The sequence below is a fragment of the Ctenopharyngodon idella genome, chromosome 18, assembly GCF_019924925.1.
Source record: "Ctenopharyngodon idella isolate HZGC_01 chromosome 18, HZGC01, whole genome shotgun sequence".
In the NCBI taxonomy this organism is placed as follows: Eukaryota; Metazoa; Chordata; class Actinopteri; order Cypriniformes; family Xenocyprididae; genus Ctenopharyngodon; species Ctenopharyngodon idella.
In genome coordinates this window covers 18,018,320-18,045,414 of record NC_067237.1, presented here as the reverse complement: position 1 = coordinate 18,045,414, position 27,095 = coordinate 18,018,320, and the positions used below count along the sequence as shown (strand labels likewise).

At 37.5% G+C, this 27,095-nt stretch overlaps 1 protein-coding gene across 1 annotated transcript in view; it reads right to left on the bottom strand.

Annotated features, from left to right (window-relative positions):
- Positions 1 to 8,219: 8,219 nt before the first annotated feature.
- The window catches only part of tspan18b (tetraspanin 18b), a 52,995-nt gene continuing 34,119 nt past the window's right edge, over positions 8,220 to 27,095 (bottom strand). Inside the window, exons 3-9 of the mRNA XM_051870940.1 lie at positions 18,969 to 19,064; positions 13,932 to 14,126; positions 12,686 to 12,760; positions 12,490 to 12,588; positions 12,199 to 12,375; positions 9,752 to 9,835; positions 8,220 to 9,320 (exon numbers count right to left, since the gene is read on the bottom strand). Coding sequence (XP_051726900.1) covers positions 9,273 to 9,320; positions 9,752 to 9,835; positions 12,199 to 12,375; positions 12,490 to 12,588; positions 12,686 to 12,760; positions 13,932 to 14,126; positions 18,969 to 19,064 — 774 coding nt within the window. The 3' untranslated portion in view covers positions 8,220 to 9,272. The remainder of the gene's footprint in view (positions 9,321 to 9,751; positions 9,836 to 12,198; positions 12,376 to 12,489; positions 12,589 to 12,685; positions 12,761 to 13,931; positions 14,127 to 18,968; positions 19,065 to 27,095) is intronic.

The following is a 27,095-nucleotide window of genomic DNA, read 5'->3' as shown; positions in this document are numbered from 1 at the left end:
TGTACAAGTTTGTACTGTATGTGTCTCATGAAATTCAGGCAATAACAAGCTGATATAAAATACGAACATACCATGTTGTTGCTGTATAATAGTGTCTATCTTGAAAACAAATTAAATTAAAATGATTATGGGAACACTTGTAACCAACCTTAACACATTCAAAAGCTTTTACAAACATGGCTGCTTTATTTTATTCTAGTTGAGAAGACAGTAGTTTGCATTTTAAACTCAAAAAGTCTACTGTTGTCAAGTCAAATCATCCCTTTTTAAGCAGTTTGAGCTAATTGTTTATGCATAATCTGCATAAAAATACAGACTAGTTAATCACTGGAATGCATGGATTTCAATATACAATCATTTCACATAGCAAAAAAATGTCATTAGTGATCATCTGCACCAGAGAAAGGGTGTGAATAAAGGAAGAATGATTTACATGCAAATTGCTCCTCAGCGAACGAACAGTTCCCAACAACATGTTAAACTGCTTTCCAATAGGATCATATTTTAATCCATTATATTTATATCCATACAGAGGAATTCAAAATGTGTGCCTGCATGTCAAGTAGGTCATCTACTGGCAAGGATGCATACTGGAATTTAACAGACAGCCAAAAATTTGATAGATTTGCAGGCCGCGGTCCCTCATTCCATTCTTAAAAGTTGTTAAAAACATGGATAAAATGGATGCACTACATAAAATGAGCATTTCACAGGCTAAGTTCCAGAGTTCTGCATATTTCACAGGGCTAAGGAGCAAACTTTGTCGTCTTCTGCATTGAGCAACAGTTTTGGTCTGCATCCAGAGCTGTAAGGAGACAGCCAACACAATGCTTGTCACCCAATAAAACCTCCAGTGGGACCTGACAGCCTTCCAGATGAGGCTGGATCTCTCCCAAATGAATCCATCAGGGAAGATGTCTGGCATTCGCACAACCCATTTTTACTTTCTCACTCCCTGAACGGTCCGATCCCTTCGCTCTTCTTACATTTCTGGCAGAGTTTTAGTCCCTTGGGCTTTGCTAAACTCTCTCCATCTCACACGCACAAACAGAAAACCAAACGCAGACAAAGATAAAGGAGTTTGTACGACTTAAGACAAAGTGTAGGGTGATAGAATGCAGAAAAGCACTGCGTCAAAAACTCTCTGTAAAATAAATCAGGCAGGTTCTGTACCTGGAAAATACTGGCACTTTATTGGCTGTTTAATCCGCTAGATCACATTATTGAAATCTTCCTTGCACACACACTGTTCATGGTGTTTCATAGTCAAAAAAACATTAGGCTGTGAAAGACTGCCCATTTCTTACTTTTCAAACACTTTTCAGATGTAACAAATCTATTTTTCTTTCTTTTTTTACGAAATACTATTAACATTTCTATGACCTGCCTTGATTGATTGTGTGTGTGTGTGTGTGTGTGTGTTCTTGTATACATGCTTTATGAGGACACAAATGTGTCAGACAATGTGTATAATGACATGGGTATTACAATGTAAACATGGTTTATGAGGACACTTCCTCATGTATTTTTGCATGTATACTGTAAAACATTTTCAGCTGGTTAAACTTAGAAATGAAAGTTCACCTGCTGCCTTAAAAATGTGAGTTAACTCAACTTGAATAACCTTTGTTTCAACTCACAAATAGTCAAGACAATGGATTACTTTTTTGGTTAAAAATTAAACTTAAAATAATGCATTGTCTTGACTATTTGTGAGCTGAAACAAAGATTATCTTCAAGTTGAGTCAGCTTATGTTTAGTTGAGTTCACTCACATTTTTAAGGCAGCAGGTGAACTTTCATTTCTAAGTTTAACCAGCTGAAAATGTTTTACAAAAGCGTGCTGTAAGAATCCCCAGACAAATGCTTTCAAGGAAAATGAATTTCCAGAATTTCCATGAGATCCATGGGCCATGATCTCTCAGAAGAAATCCAAAAAGATCTATTTTCCATTTCTAACAGTCTGCAGAAGTATGATCATATTACAGGAATAGCATTTATTATTTTATTTTATTTTATTTTATTTATTTTATTTTATTTTATAAGACTTTGCTAACTGCAATTTACCTTTTAACGGTGCTGTGAAATAATTGTGTTTCATCTCATAGCCACATGAGGGCAGCAGACATCTCCTCAGCAAATTTACAGGCAATAAAAACAAAGAATTTATATAAGCAACAAACCTGGGCTGTATCTACACAGAATATCATTATAATTCTGTTGAAGTGTTAACCACATGCTTTTTACCCATTTGCCACAGCCTAGCACATTTTTTTTCTGTCTCAGAAAAAGCAGATTTCAGAAACATGCACAGCACAAGCTCAATGCAAGAACAATAGCACTTTTTTAGTGACTGATTAGCTGCTACGTGTGATCAGTTTTGTACTAAGAGTTTTGAAAATATACCACTTACCTGTGAAAACAGTACCTAAGCAATTAAAAGAACTGTAACTTAGTCCTCACATCTAGTTGCTTCTGCATAAATATCAAAATGGCTAGAAACATTCAAACATACTCTTACTCTAGGCCAAATACTATCACTCCAACACTGAAATACTGACGACATTTGTCTTAATGTGGCCTGTTCACTTCATTGAAACGTGTATGGATTTCCTAAAAGTACTCTAGAGGAGCAAAGACATGCAGGTCAGGTTAATTTATATAGAGGTGGGTTTTAATGGCACAAATGTGCCTTATAGACCCTTTTACTGTTTGTACACAATGATGACGTAGCAACGTATGCGCGCTCATTTTGGCAACGAAACTATGGCGAGAATCAGCAGCATGTCAAGCTACGCGAGCGGATTAAGCAACACAGACAGAGAAAGTTATTTTAAAAGTTGACTTTATCAAATGGTATCCGGCTACCAGATCCGTGTACTATAGTGGAGTGGATAGAAGACGTTAGCAGATGGCCAAATATACAGTGGCCAAAATATATATACGTATTTAGTTGAGAAACCGAGCGTGTACACCCGAGAGAAATTACGAGCATATAAATCACTGGATGCTTATGAATACGTTAGAACCACTGGGGAACAACACCATTTCCGTTGCCAAAATGCTATTTGATCACATGGGCTGTAAAAGGGTCTATAAGCTCCCTTTAGATATTTCACATTTGCAATTAGATAAAGGTATTTAATGCTGAATGTATATGTCCAAACCTGAATATTTAGATCTTCTATTTAATACCCACTTTGGAAAAGAAGAAAACATAAGACGTGGCGTGGTGTTAGTAGGTTCACTTGTCCTTTTCTCAAATAATTAAAAGACATCAGTTTTTTTGTTTTACCACTTTTTTCAACTGCTCACTAAAGCATTTCTCTATTGATATTATGGTCTCTGTTCATATAATCTTTATTACCATACTTACCTGCTTCCAGGTGAGCTGCATGCTTCTCTGAGGGTGAATGTTTAAAATGCCAGACAAAAATCTTTTAATTGAGCATTTTACCAGTAATACTGTTGTTATAGAAACAATTCAGTTTATGCATATTATCTGTTTATTTGCAATAAAACCCAGTGCAGACTTGGGGTGGCAGAGACAGGGAACTGTGGAACTGTGACAGCCAAGATCTCTGAAAGGAGGAAGCTGTGATTGGACCTTTTGGGATCAGGATGGCCCAAAAGAGAGAGAGAGTGCTCTTGGACTGGAGTTGTCTTCATGGGTACTGGCTAGTTGCTCTGGGACTGGAGCTCTGGGACCAGGTGGCAAAGAGAGGGAACTCTGGGGCAGTTGAGGCAACAACTCAGGGACCATTCATACTCTGATGATACACCAGACGTTAATGCCACTGGCGTTTCTTTGGGGGCAGTGGCATTAACATTTGGGGAGGCCAGATGGATCCTTTGGGATCTAGATGGCAAGAGAAAGAAAGAGCTTTTGGACTGGGGAGGTGTTGGGCATTGGCTAGTTTCTCTAGAACTGGAGCTTTGAGACCAGGAAACTGAAAGAGGGAGCTCTGAGGATGGTGCAGCTGAGACGGCACCTCAGGGAGCAAGCTGACTGTGACAAAGAACTCTGAAGTTGCCCTAGATGTTACTGCCACTGCCGTCATGATAGCCATCATGAGCGATCTGGATGGCACGAAAGAGAGAGAGCTCTTGGACTGGGGTGGTCTACGGCACTGGCTAGTTTCACTGGGACTGGAGCTCTGGGTCCCAGTGGCAAAGAAAGGGAACTCTATGGCAGTCAGGCTGACAATTCAGGGACCATTTATACTCTGATGATACCCCAAATGTTAATGCCACTGGCGTTTCTTTGGGGGCAGTGGCATTAACATCTGGGGAGGCCATCATGAGGGATCTCGATGGCACGAAAGAGAGAGAGCGCTCTTGGACTGGGATGGCCTTCATTGGCACTGGCTAGTTTATCTGGAACTGAAGCTCTGGGACCAGGTGGCAAAGTAAGGGAACTCTGGGGCAGTTGAGGCAACAACTCAGGGACCATTCATACTCTGATGATATGCCAGATGTTAATGCCACTGCTGTCTATTTGGTGGCAGTGGCATTAACATTTGGGGAGCCCAGATGGATCCTTTGGGATCTGGATGGCAAGAGAAAGAGAGAGCTTTTGAACCAGGGTGGTGTTGGGCACTGGCTAGTTTCTCTAGGACTGGAGCTTTGTGACCAGGAGACTGAAAGAGGGAGCTCTGAGGATGGTGCAGCTGAGATGGGAACTCAGGGAGCAAGCCGACTGTGACAAAGAACTCTGAAGTTGCCCTAGATGTTAATGCCACTGCCGTCTCTTTGGGGGCAGTGGTATTAACATCTGGGGGGGCTATCATGAGGGATCTGGACTGGGATGGTCTTGGGGACTGGTTAGGTGGCAGCCATTAAAGGGAGCTCTAGGCCTGGGGCAGCCAAGACAGCAAATGGGATAGGGTGCAGGGTGCTCTGGGACTCCGGAAGAGAGTTGTACTTGGGCACTAGCTTTGACAAGAACATCTGGAGCAGCTGTGAAAGGAGCAGCCAGAGAGGTTTCTGTCATTTTAATGACCCTATTTACAGAGCCTCCTCCACATCTGTGACTTGAAACAAAGTTTATTGTGTAAATATATTACAGTTAGAACAGATTTGAATAGACAACTTTAGGTTTCGCAATAGAAAAAGGTTTAATACCTTAAGCCAGTCGTGAAGGAGGATCTTGTCTAACTGAATCCGCTGCTCAGGATTACATTGCAGGAGACAGCCAATCAAATGGCAGCACTCTGTACAAAAGATGGGAGAGATTATTAATTTAAACTTCACTTCTTCTCTCTTTGATAATGTTATTCTCAGTGATGAAAGATTTTGTATGATTCAGAATTACAATTGGCCATTTAGCTGTGTTAAAGTGCTCACCTTTTGATAAGCCAGATTTGGACCAGAGGTTTGCATTGATGACATCCAGGTCAGTGCTGGATGGATAATCCCCACACACCAATGCAAACAATAGTACACCAAGCGACCACACTGTCGCTGACTCGCCTGGTACTGTCCCTTCATTGTATACTCAGTACAGACCTGTGCCTGAATCAAAGAAATTTAGTCTGACGTGTAAGTGTGCATTACCAAAAAAAAAGAAAAAAGATTTGATGCTCCTGACTTGACACAATAGATTGAGAATTTGAAGGATAATATGTACCTATAAACAAATTATATGGTGAGTTCACAAGGAGATCACCGCACCCAAAGTCGATCAGCTTTACTTCAAAGGTGTCCTCGTTAAGACCATGATATAATCGTCGGGCCTATCCTGCCAGTCCAGGAGTTCGATGATCTCAGAAACTCTGGGACCTTCATTGGCAAGAATCAACAGAGCGACCTCCACTGGGAAGGGTTTGGGATGAGTCAGACCCAGAGTGGACAGGAGTGGGGAAAATGTTGGCGCTCCAATCAGATGGAGAGCAGACAGAAGCAGTGAAGACATCGGCGCTCCAGTCAGGCACAGAGTGGACAGGAGCAGGGAGAATGTCAGTGCTTGAATCAGATGGAGAGGTGAGAGGAGGGGGAAGGATTTTGACACTCAAATCAGGCACAGAGCAAACTGGAGTGGGTTTGACATCGGAGCTCCAGTCAGATGCAGAGCTGACAGGAGTGTGACAGATGTCAGCGCTCCAATCAGGTACGGAGTGAAGTAGAGTGGGGTGGACATCAGCACTCCAATCAGATGCAGAGCAGACTGGAGCGGGGAGGACATCGGTGCTCCAGTCAAAAACCGAGTTGATTGGAGTGGGGAGGAAGTTGTCACTCCATTTGGGAACAGGAACATGGAGGACATCAGCCTCAGGCTGGCCAGTGGGAAGGACTTTAGGGTTACTGGTACAAAGATCTTGACGATCATGGTTCTCTACAGTTAGGATCATATGCTGGAGAGAAATATGATCTAAATAGGAGAATGATACCAAAAGATAATATTTATTAAATATTGCAAATATTTGATACTCATCACTGCAACTAAGCTACTTATTGTAATTAATGAAAGGCTTTCATTAAATATTTCATATAGAGACATTAAGAATTTCATATTTAAAATAGTTATTTCTTTTTTAAAGTCTTGTGTCATGTGTCAAATAAATGTCATGTTTTTGAATTCTGTTAAGCAGATGTTAATTCAGTTTTTCAGTGTGTAAGTTACAGATTCTCATAACATAGTCATGTTATTTACCATCAGAACTTCTCGCAGATGGACCATCTGATGGTGTTTCGGCTGCCTCAGTGTCCTGGTTTTCTTCACTACCCTGACCTGAGGTGGTCTTGAGGTATTTTTTGCGCCCTCTTCGATGAGAAAAGGCCCACTTCCAAAACCTTCTCTTCTTTTTAAAAGTATCTTCCTTCCTTCCTATTTCTTTTTTACCATCCACATGCTCCTCTCCAACACCAACTAGATGTGGATGGTTTTCCACTTTACTTGTGGAAGATTGTGCTGGTGTACAGTGATGGTATTTGTACACGCTGTCACAATCCTGAATTGCGTTGTCCCATATTCGCTGTTGTGAGTGAGCTGCAGGATGAGCAAAGTAAGGCTAGTTTGCCCTTACATGCTTACACATATATTATGATGACATTATAGAACTCTGTAACATTCTGTGACTGCCAGTTCATGAACATGTGTTTCTATGCTAATTTCCACAGTACCAAAGCCAGTACCCCATTGGTTCGTTCCACTACGTGGGCGTGGCTTCTCCTCAGCGCTAATTCACAGTGCAAATGAGGGTAGCTACTTTTTGAAGGAGCTGAGAGCGATTCTTGAACTTTTGTGCGAAAAACGCAAAGATTTATTTGGGGATTAATCATGTCACGCCCTCTGTTTGATGAATAAACGATTTGTGATTCATTTTTTGTCGCTTCAAATCGGTTGCATGTAAGTGTTCTCATATTTGCATCATTAAAACTGTAAATAATGTCGCGAGCTTATTCTTGTATTAAAAACACCAAACCATAATTCATTACTTAACACATGAAATATAAGTATATAATCAGTCTTCTAAGGCTTTTGTCATTTCAAAAGTGTTACAACCTTGTTTCGAGCTCTATGTCTGGCTTGTACTTTAATCGAGGACCATTTACAAAACACATACTGTAACCAGTAACTGTCCATTTATAAAAGTTGGTACTGTACTGTCCTAGTTATTTTGAATAACTGTGTTACTAGGTTCACTGCCAACCAGCACTTCGACACATCCGTCGAGATGTATTGACAGACATACAATAAGGTAATAATATCAAAATGTATTTGAGATGGCAAATGGTTACTTATGCATATCATTACAGTAAACCAAATACTTAAGCCACACTTAAAATTTGAATGTCTTTCTACAAAATAAACACCTATGGCATAAAAAGAATATACCACAAACACACTTGTCAATCAAAACATTTAACAACAAAAGCTTTTTTGGGTTTCAAAAAGTGGGAGATATTAATAATGTGGACACTTGTTAAAAGTTGTAGGAGTTGTAGGACTAGGAAAAGTTGTACACTGATACACTAATACTATATATATATATATATATAAAGAGGCAGAGGCATGAAGGCATGAAGGAGAGAAACAAAGAATTAATGTCATCTTGTTGGTCTGCTGTAGCAGGTCTAAAAACACGCATCCATGCAGACCTTTAATGTTTCATGATGTATGTACAGCCACATTTTTATTTATTTTTTGGTTGTGGAAATCATTAAACTAAACCTTGGACTCCCAAAGGCCCGATTTATTTAGAGACACTGAACAAAAGGTTCATCAGAGATTCCTTTAATGTTAGTCTTATCTTCAATACAAATGCATACACATCAATTTCAGCTAAAATCACATAGAATTACTATTGCAATAAACATCACAATACGAAAAAAATAAAAAATAATGCTGGTCTTCAAGCAGGAAAGAGATACATTCATCCTACACACACACACACACACACACGTTTGTTTTTGTGAATTGTGGGGACATTCCATAGGCGTAATGGTTTTTATACTGTACAAACCGTATTTTTTATTGCCCTACACCAACCCTACCCCTAAACCTACCCATCACAGGAAACTGTGCACATTTTTACTTTCTCAAAAAAACTCATTCTGTATGATTTATAAGCCTTTTGAAAAATGGGGACATGGGGTAATGTCCTCATAAATCACCCTCTCCTTGTAATACCTATGTCATACCCATGTCATCATACAAATGTGTGTCCTGATATGTCACAAATACACACACACACACACACACACGCACACACACGCATCCTAAGCATCCAAACACGAATAGATAAAAATGAAAATTCACATGACTATACAACACTAATATAATGTGCTTGTGAAAGCTTGCATTCAATGACTGTGGTAATGTATTGGTGAGAGGAAAGTGGTTTGGTGTGTTGTTTTTTTTTTCTTTTTTACTAAAAGCACAAAAGCCTATACAAACAAGCCAGCATTACTCAGTATAAATATTCTTCATCCAAAATCAGTGCAGCACCTTCTTCATCTGTTTTTCAGGCTTTATCTGGTCTATTTAACACCTGGTCGAAATTACGCATGGACTTTCTGACAAAAAGCCCATTAAATCTTCTTAGTATTCAAAGAATGTTCTTTTTTTTCGTCAATGTTTTATTTTTTGTTACCTTGTACCTCAAAGGTCCAGCTGTGAAGTACAGGTCAATGATTCTTTTTTTTCTTTTTTTTTTTTTGTTCCTTAATAATTTTAGAGATATAAAATGGAGTAAAACATTCTTTGACAAGTGGTTCAGTTTTCTTTTGAGGTGTTTTCCTTTTTTGAAAAAGTCTTTCGGTGAACTTGATCTATTGGATTCCCCTGAACAGACACATGGCAAACACCATGGCAAAAAGCTGTTGAGAAAAGAAACACAAACCTTTTATTTACATTCATAGGAAAGTAAACAAACAATTATGAATCATTTAAACAGTTTTGCTTCACAGATCTTAAGGGACAGTTTGATTCAAAGCATGCAAAATTTCTTTGGGCCCCTTGCATGTTAAAAAAAAGCTTTATTCAGCTTTTCTGCTAAATTAATATGGTTGTTTTAAAATTTGTATTGTACACAGCATGATGTTTTCAAGTTGATTCTCTCTGCAGTCTCTCGATTGAGCTGTCTACCTCCAGCACATTACCACATGAGGGCAGCAGCGATTCAAAGAAAAGGACTGTCTCTCTTCTGTTAAAACTCAAACTTGTGTATTTGTGGCCATTCCTTCAAGATCTGTCCCATCTCAATTCTCTGAGATAATATCAATGAAACAGACATAATGTAATACTGTACCTCAATCGTGAGTACAACAATAGCCAGGGCACCAGCAACATAGATGTACATCTCAAAGTAGTCTACAACCGCTGAATAGCAGCCCTGCAGATCCAAACAGAGACATAAGAAAAACATTTTAGTTTATACAGTTTTGTTAAATTATGCCATTATCTACTCACCTACATGTTGTCTTGAAAGCTAAAAAAATAATAATAATATTAATAATACATTTAAAAAAACAACCCTCATATGACTTGTGCACTATATTCGATCATTTGGTGCTTAGTTATCATCAATTATTATTGGTGCTTAAATATTATCAGTTATTATTAGTGCTCAATTATTAATGGTTCTTATTATTATATCAATGTTGAAAACAGTTTTTGCTGCTTAACATTTTTGTAGAAACCATGATGCATTTTTTTTAAGATTCTCTGATGAATAGATTTGATTATTTATTTATGCATTTATTTGAAATAGATATCGTTTGTAACATTATAAATGTATTTACTGTCACTTTTAAACAATTTAATGTATCCTTGTTGAAGTAAAATATTAATTTCATTTTTAAAAAATCTTACATTTTTAGTAGTTTATCACGAATTCTATAAAAATTAAAAACTGTTTTAAATAGTGAGAATAATAAGAAATGTTTCTTGAGCAGCAAATCAGCATATTAGAATGATTTTTGAAGGATCATGTGACACTGAAGACTGGAGTAATGATGCTGAAAATTCAGCTTTGCCCTCACAAGAAAAAATTACATTTTAAAATATATTCAAATAGAAAACAGTTCTTTTAAATTGTAATAATATTTCACAATTTTACTGTTTTTACTGAATTTTCCATTAAATAAATGCAGCCTTGGTGAGCAGAAGAGTGTCAGAGTGTATGTGATGGACAACACCATAAATGCAATATAGCTAGATCTGGAAGATCACTTGTATCATCATTATATTTCGGCATATCGCAAAGCCCTAAAACTTGCTCTCTATGATAACTCACTAAGGCATTATAAACATTATAGGCATTAATCTGCTTTGAAACGATGTCTATTGTGAAATTAGCTATACAAATAAATTTGACTGATTTAATAAAGAATCAAATTGACTCAATGATCTGTGGCCGGTTGCATAAACTTACAAGTCTAACTTCAAGACTGGTCATAACTTTTTAAAATCAGTTACATAAAAAAAAAAAAAAAAAGATTGGTGGGTCAAACTAGTTTTCAAGACAGTCTTTTCATAAGCTGTGTTTTCATCCAATGTTGCGAACTTAACTTTTGCGCAAAATTGGAACATCGCATAAAACATTTGCCAATAAAGCAGCGTTTGCGTTTCTATCCCATGTGTTCAAGAGTACAAAACTGTCACTTCCTGGGAAATTGGCACAAAATATCTGTAATAATAAAGAAAAGTTGCTGCAATTGGGGAAGAAACTGTAGCTCTTTTGTCCACCATCATAAATGACTGGTGTCTGATGAAACGCAATAAACGTCGTCATGTTATCTTGCGTTCGGATGCTGGTGTTTGTGAAGGCAATCATGTGAGACTCTTCTGGGAGGGAATTAAACCAAATCATTCTGATGGCAGACTTTCGGCATTTCAGAATAACTAAAACAACATTTGAGATGCTGTACGATGCGATTGGTCCACTAGTTAGTCCAGTTATCCAATCACATCCACTGTTGATGCAAAGTTTTTTGTTGCAGAATTATTTTGGTAAATGTGTTTCCATCATAGTTTATGCGCATGTCTTCTGATCCGACTCAGTTGAGCACATACGTTTTTTATGCACATTTTTAAAATTTATGCGCATCCTGGCTTTTCCATCCAGCATTTTCTTATGCGATATCCCAAAATGCGCATAAAAATGGGTGGATGGAAACATGGCTAGTGTGAATAATTATGCAACTGGCAGCCTGCTCTTCACACAATGAAGATGACTCCAGATGACTTGGAATATAGCACACAAGTCATATGGACTCTTTTTATAGTGTAATTTTTTCTTGATTTTTTAAAGCTAAGCAGTTGTGGTCACTATGAACTGTCTGAGGAGTCTTCACAATATCTAATTATGTATTTCATAGATACTGCTCATATGGGTTTGGAATCCATGGAGGTGATTAAATGACCACATTTTCATTGTTTGATGAGTCCACAATACAAGAATCAGAACATGAGAAAATGTTCTTCAGCTGAAAGTCCAGTGGTGACTTTTTAATACAGATCTGCATGACTATTACTCAAGTTTTACTGCCCCTGCTCACTTTCACAGAACTCTTTCACACGCTCACATTCCCCAGACACTGAGAACATGGAAAAGCACTAGTCAGCATTGAGAGAGCTGAAGCTGAGTGGTAACACTATTCCCCTCTTCCTGTTTTTCTGCTCTAGTTACATTTGAGCAATGAGCTTTAGACCAGGCTGAGGGGATGTGACGTATACAGTAGTACGAGAGCCCACCTTGTTGTTCCGGTACAGCATGCTGCCTGACAGGCATTCATCCCTGTTACTGAAGCCTACTTCTCCGAGATGATTATTCCTACGGCAGCAGGCCTCGGGCACCACTTCACCGGGTTTTATGAACCTAAAGATGCTGTCCTCGAAGTCTTCGGGACTGTTCACTCCACAGCAGTCAAACTAGAGGGATGCACAGATGAGTTAAAATGAACGGGTGTCGATGAACGGGTACCTGAAATTTATAAGTTTGGTAAATGCTGATCTACAGTAGTTTAGGGAACAAACGATACATACTGTGTTCATAATGGCGTTCCACGTTGATGTGAAGACGTCAGTGTTGTTGTAGCCTTGGTAGTGCCTCTTCAGTTCCTTAGTAAAGTATTCTCTGGTCAGCTGTACACACATGCACCAATGAAAATATTAGAGATATTAGCAGCACACCAACACTGAAAACATAATCTGTCTCGAAATGATGGACATGGTCACTCACATGTTCCCGGAAGACGAAGGCGAGGATGGCTGCCGCCAACTCTGCCAGGAATATAATGAGGATCAGCATGAAGAACTGCAGAGAGAGGAGGATTTTGTCACACAGTCAGTGTTTGGGTCTGACAACCGTATTCCCAGCTAACAAAAATTAGCAGATTTCATCCAGATGGGCTTGTAAGGTCTGGACAGCCAAAAAACACAAGAAATCAGATTTTTTCAAATCTTATTCAAACCACATTTGGAGGTGGTTTGAAATGTATGGAGCTCCACACATGACATGCAGGGAAAAAAAAGTCATTAATTCCCTCGATTTGCTAAATTGTGCGTACGATTTACTATTTTGTTCCCTCATTTGCTAAATCGTGTACAATTTACTGTTTCATTCTCTCGATATGCTAAATCGTGCGCATGATTTACTGTTTCGTTCCTTCAATTTGCTAAATCATGTGCACAATTTACTATTTCGTTCCCTCGATTTGCTAAATCGTGTACAATTTACTGTTTCATTCCCTCGATTTGCTAAATCGCATGCACAATTTACTATTTCGTTCCCTTGATTTACTAATTCGTGCACACTATCTACTATTTTGTTCCCTCGATTTGCTAAATCGTGCGTACTATTTACTATTTCGTTCCCTTGATTTGCTAAATCGTGTACGATTTACTATTTCATTCCCTCGATTTGCTAAATCGTGCACATGATTTACTATTTCGTTCCCTCGTTTGCTAAATCGTGTGCATGATTTAGTATTTCGTTCCCTTGATTTGCTAAATCGTGCACATTATTTACTATTTTGTTCCCTTGATTTGATAAATCGTATACAATTTACTGTTTCGTTCCCTCGATTTGCTAATTAGTATACAATTTACTGTTTCGTTCCCTCGATTTGCTAATTAGTGTACAATTTATTATTTCGTTCCCTCGATTTGCTAAATCGTGCGCATGATTTCTTTGATATCACAATATTACATTGGTCACTGTTGCTTTAAGGTTAGTGGTAAGAGAATATGGGCTTGACTCCCGTTGCACATTCATACAGACAGTTTTTGAGTTGCTGTTTGAACGGGACATTAAATGAGGTTGTCAATCTCAAAGACAGTGTGAACTTAGCCTAACTGAAGATGAATGTGTTTAGCACTATAAAACAGGACCGGCAACCAGATTCTGCTATTGTATTTTAACTTGCAGTAAGTGGCACCAACTTTACTGGTTAAGTGGTTTTGAAACACATTGTACTGGGACTTACAAAAAGCAGCAGACACTTGTTTTCTCGTATGGCTCCGCAGCAGCCAAGGAACCCCAGCAGGAAAAGCATGCCCCCCATGGCCAGGATGATGTAGACACCTGTGAAGAGAAGGGGGTTGGCTGCCACTATCTCCCTAAAACCCGTGGGGTCCACCACCACCCACACCCCAACACCGAGGAGGAAGGAGCCGCCCAGCTGAGGAGATGGAGAGAGAAAGAAAAAATAGCCATTTAAGCTTACTACGGTCAAGTTTGTGTCCTTTTTTACTACATAACACAAAAAAACCTTCTCATTTGCATAAGTAAAATTCCATTTTTATTAAACTTATTCAGTATATACAGTAAAATAAGGAAAGTTTACTTAGGATAGATAAAAGGGCAAAGTAATACGGCAACATTTGTCACCATACGCAAATTGACCCATCAAAATATTTAGGGAGAAACATTTAAAGGCAAAGTTCACACAAAAATTAAAATTCTGTCATCATTTACTCACCCTCGTGTAGTTCTAAACCTGTATGATTTTTTTCTTCTGTGGAACATTAAAAGATATTTTGAAAAATGTCTCAAAATGCTTTTTTGTCCAATACAATGGAACAGTGATCAAAATTGTTTGGTTACCAACATTCTTCAAAAGTACCTTCTTTTGTGTTCCACGGAAGAAAGAAAGTCATACAGGTTTGGAATGAGTAAATGGTAACAGTTTTGTGTGTGTGTGTGTGTGTGTGTGTGTGTGTGTGTGTGAAGCATCCCTTTACCTTTAGGTAAACACTTAATAACTAATTCAATAAATAATGCTACAAATGTTGGTCCAGGCATATGAATCTCAAACAAATCTTCATTGTGATTGGAGCAGTTAACATGAGGCTACTTCAAACACCCTTCACACTACAATCAATTCCCTACCAATTACAGAAAACAATTAGTTAAAGTTCAGACATTCTGCATCTTCCCCACTTGCCAGCCAATTGTTATGGTGCTGTTTTTGGCCACAGTAGGCCTTTTCATGGGGGCTTAAGCCTTTTCAAAGAGTTTTTTTTTTTTTTTTACCCAAAATAGAATGATTTCTAATATATTTTTACTGAATCGGCAATAACTGAAAAACCTTGTAAAGACTAAAAATCAAAATAATGTAATTTCAAGATTTTGTAACATTATACATATATATTTTTTATATATGTTTGGATTTTTTACAGGATTATTTTTAGTGCAACTTAAAGGGATAGTTCACCTAAAAATGAAAATTCTGTCATCATTTACTCACCGTCATGTTGTTCAAAACCTGTATGACTTTCTTTCTTCTGTTGAACGCAAAAGAAGATATTTTGAAGAATGTCGGTAACCAGACAGTTGTTTGTAGCCGTTGACTTCTATAGTATTTATTTTCCTACTATGGAAGTCAATGGCTACTGTCAACTGTTTGATTACCAACATCCTTCAAAATATCTTCAGAAGAAAGAAACTCATACAGGTTTGGAACAACTTGAGGTTGAAGTAAATGATGACAGAATTTTCATTTTTGGGTGAAATGTCCCTTTAAAGGCCAATTCACACACTGCAGTGACAGACGGCGACCAATGCGGACAATCTCCAGATTACAGTATGTCAAGTCTCAGACATCCCACGACCCGACAAATGCCAACTCAACATGTTCAAGCGCCGACCAGCGGCAACAGATGCTGACAGCGCAGCGGTAACACAGTCGGCACGAAATCAGAATTGATCCTATTTACTTTGTTAGTGCACATTATTAGTCTTGTGGTGAACAATTCACCCGTGCAAGCTGAGATTCACAATTTTTTTTTTTTGTCTTTGTAATCTTTTATAAAAATCTGAAAATGTACTTCCTCTCTACAATGGCCTTCCTTCTCTGATGACGTCAGTTTTGAATAGAACATCCTCTCCAACTGTCAGTCCGCTGCGAGCTTTTGACAGCGAGCTGAACGGAACGCCCACTTTTCTAGATCCAATCAATTCCCAGCGGGGAAAAAACAAGCCACGCCCTCTATTTTTCTCATTTAATATTCCGTTTCATTTGGAAAATACACCATAATACTGAAGTAAACTTGGTCGCAACTTCCAGTTCACAATGTTTCTTAAGAAAAAAAAATAAAAAAGGCCCTTTTGCTTTTTTGTTATTATCATATTCACGTTCCATACTATTTACATGATACCTATTCATGATACACAATACTTTGATACACATTGCAATGGTATGTGTCCAGAAAAACATGTTTTGTCTTTGGTATTTGTTTCTTAGTGAATGCTTAAAACAGCCAAAAAAAAATAAAAAAAATAAAAAATTCTTCTAAGGTCACAAAACAAAATACACTCTTATATTCAAGACACATTCTCTGTCCAATAATATCCACTTTATATCCTCTAATCAAAAAACATTTTTTTTTAACTGGAAAACAAATAATGATGATTGCTGATTCTTTTGCAGTGCAGGATTAATGATCCTGATAAACATGAAAAATTATTGTGCACCACAAATTGCTGAGTTGTTCGCACATTACTTGGTAAAGTGAACACAAAGGTTAACGTGCCACCGAGCAGAGAGAATACTAATGGGCTCTACTGCTGAAAATAAATCATTTTTGAGTAAACGGCTACTGAAAGTGAACGCTTCCAGGGAGGAGGGGGGAGGTGAACGGATAGAGGAGCACAAGGAGTTTTAACAGGCGAGTCAAAGACAGCCGAGTGGGGGCTGGGAAACACTGCTGTTTCTTTTGCAGCTTCCCACAATCCTCTACCTGTCAAAGTGATACCCTTCCACCATCCCATCGCTGACAAACACACACACACACACACACACACACACACACACACACACACACACACACACACACACACACACACAGATGAAGGCAGACACCAGACTGGTGATTAAGCAGCTCAGGAAGTGCGTGTGTGTGTGTGTGTATGGGTTTGTATGGTGGGTTTTAAGATAAGAGCCTCACACAAAAACATGTTCCTCAGTCTCTCTCTCCTGTGAGCCAAACCTGGAATTCCTTTCATGGATGGCATTAGCAATGTGTCTGTCAAGCGGAGTCCTGTCACAGCAGCTATTTCTGTCATAAACAGGTTCAATAAACAGCTTGACGGTATCACTAAATAGCTGTTTTAATAGTTTTTAGGGTTGAATAAATATGAGCAGCTGTTTTTAGCTCATTAAATGGATTTCAGAGAATTATATTAGCATTTATTTGAAAAAAACAAAACAAAAAAAACAAGCTAATTTATTGTTAGCATTGAACTTACTTGTGTACATCACATTATTCTCGCTGTTGGGAGGTAATTAATTCAGTCAAACGAAATGAGTTCAAATCTTACTCTGTCTATGTCAATCCCACAGTGGGCATTTTTGTCGTCAACCTAGATAGATGATCAAAGAAGCACTTTCTGTCTCTTCCCCTTTCTCTCTCTGTCTCTTCCCCTATTTTGCTTTGAAATGTTTAAACAAGTAGTTGTTCTGCTATAAATCTGTGAATCATAACAGTGTACAGGATGAATGTTGGGGGAAATATATACATATAAAATACGAAGTACACACTTATGAAAAAGAAGCATACTTTTAAAAAGAGTACTTATAACGGATATATCAAGCCACAAGCTGAATTTTCAGCATCATTACTCCAGTCTTCAGTGTCACATGATCCTTCAGAAATCATTCTAATATGCTGATTTGCTGCTCTTGAAAACAGCTGTGCTACTGAATTTTTTTGTGGAAACCGTGATACAATTTTTTTCAGGAATCTTTGATAAATAGAATGTTTATTTTGAAATTAAAAAGGTGAACATTTATTAATAAGCAATTTAATAAATGTTTATTGTTTAATTATTATTCATTAAACGTATTAATAAATGTTAGTTTCAAACATACTTTGGGTTCATTTTAACCAAGCAATACAGTAATTTTTAAACAATAGTTGAGTTTAATAAAACTACCCAGCAGGTTGGGCAAACATTTAACCCAACTGCTGGGATAAACAACCCATTCGCTGGGTCAAAAGAACCCAATTGCTGGGTTTATCCATTTTCAACCCAACTTGGGTTGTTTTTAACCCAGCATTTTTTAGAGTGTACGTTCAACCATCAAGCTGCATTGAGTTAAGAACTTAATACTTTGTAGCATAAACACAAATTTTTAAGTTGATTACTCAAAAAAAATTGTAGTTGTAGCCCTGGAACCAATTAATCTTATCTATTTCAGTCAAATCAACAGCTATCACAGCACATGCTAACACAACTTATTTAACACGTATATTTAATGAACAAGTAAGATATTATTTGTCACTGGCATTAGCGCAGTCATTGCTTATAGAGTCAGTAGTGTTTACCTTCATGTATCGTCTCTTCAGCACAATGGTAACACAAAAACTTCAACATTACAGAAACTCTTTTAAATGTATTAAACACCAACAGGTCTTTCCCTCTACTAAAAAACACATAAAATAACACTTAATTTCAACATTTATTCTCCTTATCCAGTCCTATGCAAAGCATGCTGGGAACTAGAAATCCACTGCCTAATTTACAAAATTATCAAGACAATTTCATTATGTTACTACAACTTAATTTAAAAAAAAAAAAGGCAATTAATGCAGAAATTTGAGTTTAAATTACAGACGATATTAGGTTGATGTAATGATCAACATTATTATGTCAACATAACTCAACAAAATAATGTTTGCAACTTAAAACATTTAATTAAAACAATAAATTAGAATTTTTAACTTGCACCCATGCATTTATTTAAGTTGTGTTAACAGGTCCCCTGAATTACTTTTAGAGTGTAATTGGATTCACTTGGCGGCCATCTTGGTAACACTCACAATCACTTACTGCTCTAGAAAATGTGCATTCTGGAGACAACAAACATCAAAAAGGTGACAGGCTGTTTAACTTGACTTCCATTCCTTTAACAGAGTTTCTCACAATCATTTTTCTATGAGTAGTCTGTCTCTTTCCCTTTATACCTCTATGGTAGATCAAATGAGAAGTGTATGTCAAAGGCAGACAGATAAATACTCACAAAAATAAGGAAGTTGAAGACAAACATGAGGTACTTGATGCAGCTGAGGCAGTCTCCTTCCATGCTCGTCCCCCGCGCTGAAGCCTCCCCGAGCCCCTTGGAAGAAAAACAAACATAGCGTCATCTCTGAACTTAATCAGAAACATTCACAATCGAGCCTTTCATCTACATATTGACACTCGGCACACAAACATTCGTACGAAAGCGCTCTCTTAAAACTTAAAAGGTTCACAGTTTTTATTGCACTGAGAGAAGAAATACTAACATCAAAAGGGGCTTTTCAGCAAAATCCTGCATTTAAAGTGCATTCAGACAAAAAAAATTCAAGATTCCCATGTGCATACTAAAATGGCCATACTTTTTTTTTTTTAAAGGCACAGCCTTCCTTTTAGTGTAATTAATGATGAGAGGCTCTTGTGTTTCAGCAGACCATCCCTCTACCTGAAAAAGCACTCTCTAGGATGAAGGCCTATTACGGTGCCACTTTCCTTAAATGAAACAGGGCCTTTTTCATTAGTTCTAGGAGAGTGCTAACAGCCAGCACTAGCAGAAATACCCTACCATTACTCAGACAGCACAGAGAGGGTGTATTACATGAGGGTGTCATCCTTAAATATATGTTTGAGTGCAACCTTATCTCGATGTGCAGTGCTAATAACACAATTCTTGCTGCAAACAACAATACATGATGGATCACAAGTATTATTAACAGATATAGTAATCATAGCAGTGAGAAATCTGTGGAGGAGAAAAGCTGGGAAAAATCACTTGTGCGTTGACTAGGAGCCAGAAATAGAATGTGGCTTGATGACAAGTACACTAACCATGACCTTTCTTTTTGTTTTGTTTTTTCCCCTTCCTTCTTGTTTTCTTTGTATTTTCCTATCTTGTCAGATGCAATCCTGTTATGTTTTGGAGGAAAGTCTCAAAAGACTTTTTTTGGCTCACCCTGTGTTGTTTTTTGGCTCACCCAGTATCACCCAAAGTGGTTTTCTAGTGCTCTACAGATCTTTATTGAGGAGATGGGTCTATGTCTGCCAAAAATGGTCATCTAGAGCAGGGGTTTCAAATTGGTGATTAGAAGGGAATCCGAGAAACATTTGAGAGGAATAAACATTTTTACAAATATATATACATACACTACTTGTCAGGTTTATGTTTGGTTTAGTTGTCTTTTTGTTTCTGTGTTTCTGTTTCTTGTGCTCCATTGCAGTATAGTTCTGTTTCTTTGTTTACTTATGAGGTCCTTGTTTGTTACTATGGTTACCAATGCTTTACACCTATGTCTTGTTTAATTGTCTGTGTTTGTATATATAGTCCCATGTTTTTAGTTGTCTTTTGTTGGTTATTGTCTTATTGTGACTATTCTACTAATTTGTTCCCTCGATTTGCTAAATTTGCACACAATTTACTAATTCATTCCCTTGATTTGCGAAATTGTGCGCACAATTTACTATATAGTTCCCTTGATTTGCTAAATCGTGCACACGATTTACTAATTTGTTCCCTTGATTTGCTAAACTGTGCGCTCAATTTACTATTTTGTTGCCTCGATTTGCTAAATCGTGCGCACAATTTACTATTTCGTTCCCTCAATTTGCTAAATTGTGTGCGCAATTTACTAATTTGTTCCCTCGATTTGCTAAACCGTGCGTACGATTTACTAATTCGTTCCCGATTTGCTAAATCGTGCGCACAATTTACTAATTCGTTCCCTCGATTTGCTAAATTGTGTGCGTGATTTACTAATTCGTTCCCTCGATTTGCTAAACCGTACGCACAATTTACTAATTTGTTGCCTCGATTTGCTAAATTGTGCGCAAAATTTACTAATTCGTTCCAGATTTGCTAAACCACGTGCACAATTTACTAATTTGTTTCCTCGATTAGCCAAATTGTGCGAACAATTTACTAATTCGTTCCCTCGATTTGTTAAATCTTGCACATAATTTATTATTTCGTTCCCGTTTTGCTAAATCGTGCGCATGATTTACTAATTCGTTCCCGATTTGCAAAACCACGTGCACAATTTACTAATTTGTTGCTTCGATTAGCTAAATTGTGAGCACAATTTACTATTTCATTCCCTCGATTTGCTAAATTGTGCGAACAATTTTCTAATTCGTTCCCTTCATTTGTTAAATCTAGCGCATGATTTATTATTTCGTTCCCGATTTGCTAAATCGTGCGCATGATTTACTAATTCCTTCCCTACATACAGTTAAAATAGGTCTTCAAACATTAAAAAATACATAGCTGTCATTGTATTTTGGGGTCCTTAGCATCAAATATTTAAAAAAAAAAACCCTGATCTAGAGATTGTTTAATGGTTAATCATTAATTAATAATGATTTTTGTCTTGCAATCCTTCACTGGCCAAAGAAATACACAAAACTGCAGCCTGTGTTTAATGGATCCTTTCAATTAAACCGAGAGCCCTAGTATCAAACGTGTCAGAAAAGTGCTTATAGCACCCTCAGGGCAATTAGTGGTGTAATTACCCTCATTCTTAATAAAGGCCAAACCAGGGTTTTAATTAGGGTTTGCATAGATTAAAGCTTTCATTAGTAGCATCTGATGACCCCTCTTGCATAATTCGATATGTTCTTTGCAGGTCGGCACAACCATTAGCAGCTGGACGCGGGAGCGTGGGCCGAGAACGGCATAAAAGCTTTAAAAATGTGGGTCTGCAAAATTTGGATCCACATCTAAGAAGCCGTTTTTCTGGTTATGTGTAAAAACTCGCTTGCTGAGTGTGAGAGACCAACACACTCCCCCCGCACTGGTGTAAAGCATCTTGGATCCCAGTATAAATCAAACTGCCTGTGGATCGGGGCTGGCTCTGGAGAAAGTGCAGAATAAACAGGGAATTTTCCCAAGACTCCCACAGCACTGCAGTCATCATCAATCAAACATACATAGCTACATATAACAGGAAGGTCTGCAGTGAAACTACATGCTCGTTGCAGCACATTTATGTCCAAAGAGCTTCAGTGGTGATACACACAAAACCAACAACATGATCAAGACTGATTTGAGTTCAGCTCATTATCCCAAAGCCTGGGGTCTCTGATTATGAGACCAAAAGCACAGTGTGGTTGTTTAGGTTCCAAGAATCGTCTTTGTAGTCTCTCTCACACACAAGGAACACAGAAACACATCCATCAAATGTACAGAAATATCTAAAGCAAAGCAAAAGTGCACAAGGCCAGATCAACAGCATGTGTGTATATGAAAAGAGACACTTGCTTGTTCTCTCATAGACATTAGTTGACACGTACACAGACAGCGTCCACAGAAAGAAACAAACATACCCTACCCCCACTTTCACATAACAGTAAACCCACACAACACTCTTCGTGTGATACACTCACTGCTATACAACAGCTAACAACACAAAATCTTCTATTTTGTTTTACTGACCTACAATCTAGAGCAAAAATAATTCCAGTTAATAACATTTCCCAATTGCATAATGACTTTTTCAGACTGCGAAAAACCGCAGACATACCAGCTCAAATTAACAGCAAAAAATGTAGATAAGAAGCTTACATTTGGATGGGAAATTTTTCATAAATGTGTTTCAGATTCACAAACTCAATAATGATGCCTTCACTGCAGGGTTTCTATCCAGGAAATGTGGTAGTTACAGTAATGATTCACAAGTAGAGGTCAATTGTGAGGCGCTCATTAGTGCAATTGTTTTCCATCTGTGTAAACTTTGCATTTCTGCAATACAGAGATTGAATGCTTATGCAAACCAGTTGTTCTATTTCTGCTAAGAATATTTTCTAAAATAAAACAATGGTACATTACAATACTTTCAAGGTTTAGTATTTAATTATACACTGCCTGGCCAATAAAAAAGTCACTGTTTGGATTTAAATAGGCAAATACTTAAGAGTCGATGACTGGATCATTATTGCAGTGATTATGATGTTTCTAGCATATTACAGCATATGTTTGGGAACAGTTCTTTTAACCCTAACTGATGGAGTGTGTAGCTTCATTTCTTAAACAACCATGTAAGAAGACACATCACGGCCATATTCCAGGATGACGAAGCCAAGATTCATCAGGCTCAAATTGTGAAAAAATGGTTGTGAGGGAGCATGAAGAACCTTTTTCCACACATGAATTGTCACCTCTGAGTCCAGACTTTAAATTCATTGAAAGTCTTTGGGATGTGCTGGAGGAGACTTTACAGAGTGCTCACCTCTTGCATTGTCAATACAAGATCTTGACCAAAAATTTATGCACTTCTTGATGAAAATAACATCACAACATTTATTTCCATTAAGAGGTGCATCAATTTTCAAAAGAACTGTTCCCAAACATATAACATGCTATAAACATTATAATCGCTGCAATAATGATCCAGTCATAGACTAAAGTATTTGCCTATTTAAATCCAAACGGTGACTTTTTTTGGCTGCGCAGTGTACATTTAATATACACGCTTTTCTTGTATTGAGGTGTGCTATTACTTTTTTACATGATCAAGTTATGATTTTTTTTTTATTCTTGTTTGATGGACTATTTTTGTGCTAAAACAGGTTGTGAGAAGGAGGGGAAGATCAACTCTAATAAAATATATAATAACAAAACACAAAATAATCTAAGACTACATGTTGTTTAGGTAACATTGTTTTGAAACAACACCAATGTCTATGATAACATCGAAAACTGTAAAATGACCATAAAACGATGATTTTAACAACTTTACAGTTCAAATAATTAAAAAATGTTACATACACAAAGCAGCACTGGCTTATAAACACCACATTATTAGGCTTTATATGGAATGTAGTGCAAAAAGAAAATGCCATGGAAAATGCCATTTTCTGAAGACATTTTGTTGTTTTCAGAGATACATTCATATAAAGCCACTCACCCGCACACAAATAAAAACTCCTCTGAATCTGCATGAAACACGTGAATGAACTATTTCAATGTCAAAATGGTGAATTTTGCCAAAGTCCCTATAAGAGTCATTTCACTCGGCGACCATCTTTGAAACGCCTCTCAGGCATGCAAGTGCAGCTCCTATCTCTTTGAACGGGGAAACATCAGATTCTCCAAAGCTGTTTGCCAAGCTTTCTATTTAAATTTCATATTTAAAATCACCAATGAAATCTGACAACTGTCTCAAATTTTGTTTCTAACCGCTCGAATTATGACAAAAAAAACAGGCTGGATCAAGCATGCACAGTCCTAAGTGTCTCTATAGGAACCAGAGCTTTTAACGGCCGCTGCAGTGACGCGATTGGCTTTTCTTTAGAAGGTGGTACTTATTCCGCCATATTGTGTGTTGCACCATTCATAATAATATAAGTGCACCATCTTTCTATACTATATGAAGTCTTTGATTTTGCCAAAGGTGACAAGTTTGCAGGTATGGGCCAGTAATCCTAGCAATGGTCTAGAAACCAGAGACCTGGAATCGTTGCTGAGAGTTCTGCAAAGGTAATTACCACTCACATATCCTTCAGAAAAAAAGTCACTTATTCTCCTTTAGGTGTTATTTTCGAAAGCCATACTTTTTTAAACAAATAGGTTGAAGAGACTCTCCTTGAGGTTGACACTTTTAACTTGATTAATCCACTGTCTGCTTTAGTCATACTTACCCTGCTAACTGGGACAAGATCATTAGCTCAAGGACAAGGACACTGTGTGCTGGTCAGCCTTCCCCCATCAGCCATGAGCTTGCATACATAAAGAGCAATACAGCATAAAACACAGGATTCACAAGAACACTGAACTTCTTCACCCTGAATGAATAAGATGACTCCTAATTGTTCTATTCAATGCACAGCTTGAACAGCTAGTCACAAATACACTGTCTATGTGAGTGTGTACATCAATAGTGCACCATTCGAGGGAATTTAGCAAATCTAATTTTCCACGTAGGCATTTTTATAATACATACAGAACTGGGAAACATGCTAGCTGAGACTGAATACAGTGCCGGGGAAGGGGTATGACAGCATGGTCAACCCAGCAGGCATATATAATACCTTAATGAACCTCCAATTAGGGCAGAATAAGTCACATGCTTCTCAGCTTTGAAGTCTGCAAAAACTAATGTAGCTACAATATGTTTATGAAGAGAGCAGTTACCTCACATATATAAGGGAACATAGTAATGACTAACTGCCATATTCGGCTATATAATTAATGAAAACTGTAGTTTTTAATGAGCCTAAAGCTTTTAGTGGTTCATCAGTGATCATTTGGATAGGACAAGTGATAATAACCAATGGATTTCTTGTCCTTTGAAGGAGAATTTAAATGTTGAATTGGGCACAAAAGGCCTGCAGTGCCAAAGCTCATTCATCAGACCAGCTGACTCACAAACAATGACCTGATTTAGTTTTAGAGAGAGCCTGCAGTAAAACAGAAATATGACTTCTTGATGAGATTCAGAAAAACAGCACAATCGCCAGTGTAATGTTACTTTTATACAAAAACAAGAAGTAGTTAATATTGTGTAAGTTACATTTTAAGCACAATATCGCATTATTTTGTTTTTTGCTCAGCCAACGCAAATCCAAACAAAGCACCTCTAAGCAACACACAGTTCCTGAATGAACTGCTGTTTATGAACGAATTGGCTGAATGAATGATTCAATGACTCACTCAAACACCGTGGCTGCTTCTAAAATTGCATACTCTAAGTAGGTCATTTGCGTTGTTTCACTGTCATTCACAACTCCTCTACCATGGCCTCATGGGATAGTAAACTGTCCATTTGATGCACACTTCAGAATCTCACCAGAAGTAGTGGGTCATCCACATACCTACAGTTTTATGAATACTGTGAATTTGGACATACTACTCTTTTCACATAGGCCCAACTGTTTATCACCCACTATATAGTAGGAAAGTGTGCGATTTTAAATGCAGCCTGTCACCCATTTAGTTCCTAACTACTCTGTTTTTTTTAAACAAATTACTGAATGAATGAATTTGGGGTGTCGTAAAATACTGGTATTGACCATAATTGTGATATTTAAAAAATGAAATACTGTTATCGTAATCATAATTAGGGTTGTCGAAATGTACCAGTATTGGCGATAAACGTCATATTTAAAATGAATAGTACACATATGATAATACGACATGTAAATAATCCAGCACCAGTATCTGGTTGACATCCAAATGTACAGTAGGTGGCATTATTAAACCTTGAAGGGTTAGTTCACCCAAATATGAAATTTCTGTCATTAATTACTCACCCTCATGTCATTTCAAACCCGCAAGACCTTCATTCATCTTAGGAACACAAATTAAGATATTTTTGATGAAATCCGAGAGGTTTTTATCTCACATAAAAAGCAACTTAATTACCACATTGAAGGTCCAGAAAAGTAGTAAAGAATAGTCAATGTGACTGCAGTGGTTCAACCTTAATGTTATGAAGCGACGAGAATACTTTTTGTGCGCAAAAACAAAAATAACAACTTTATTCAACAATTTTCCCTCTTCCCTGCAGTCTAAATAAAGTTGTTATTTTTTTTGATTTTGCGCACGAAAAGTATTCTTGTCGCTTCATAACATTAAGGTTGAACCACTGCAGTCACATGAGCTATTCTAACCGTCTTTAATACCTTTCCAGACCTTGAATGACGGTAATTATATTGCTTTTATGGGGGATAAAAAAAAATCAAAAATCAAAAGCATGTCGTCAGATGTGACAGACGAAACACTCTACCTCTCTTTATGTTTCATTCATACTCGACACCGGAGGGCACTCTCTCGCAGAAAGTCCTCAAGTGAGACTCATAGGACTAATAAAACTTATGACATTCCAGGAAATCCCTAATATGGACAAAGACATCCAGCTATTGCTGTAGTAACTGAAATGCAGATAGATGCAGATAGAGATATTTTGACTGAATAAACAGAATTAACACACCATTGTGACAGTATATGGTATATCTGTGTTCACCAAGCCATCTCAGGTATTTTCATGAGGATAATGTATATTTATAATGCACATCAGTTTACAGTAGGAAGTTATTTCAAACTAGTTGCCATTACGTGTAATTGTACTGAATAAATCAGTGTTTTTGAACAAATATTGGTTGGTTGAATGAACAATGCAATGACTCACTCAAAATAAAT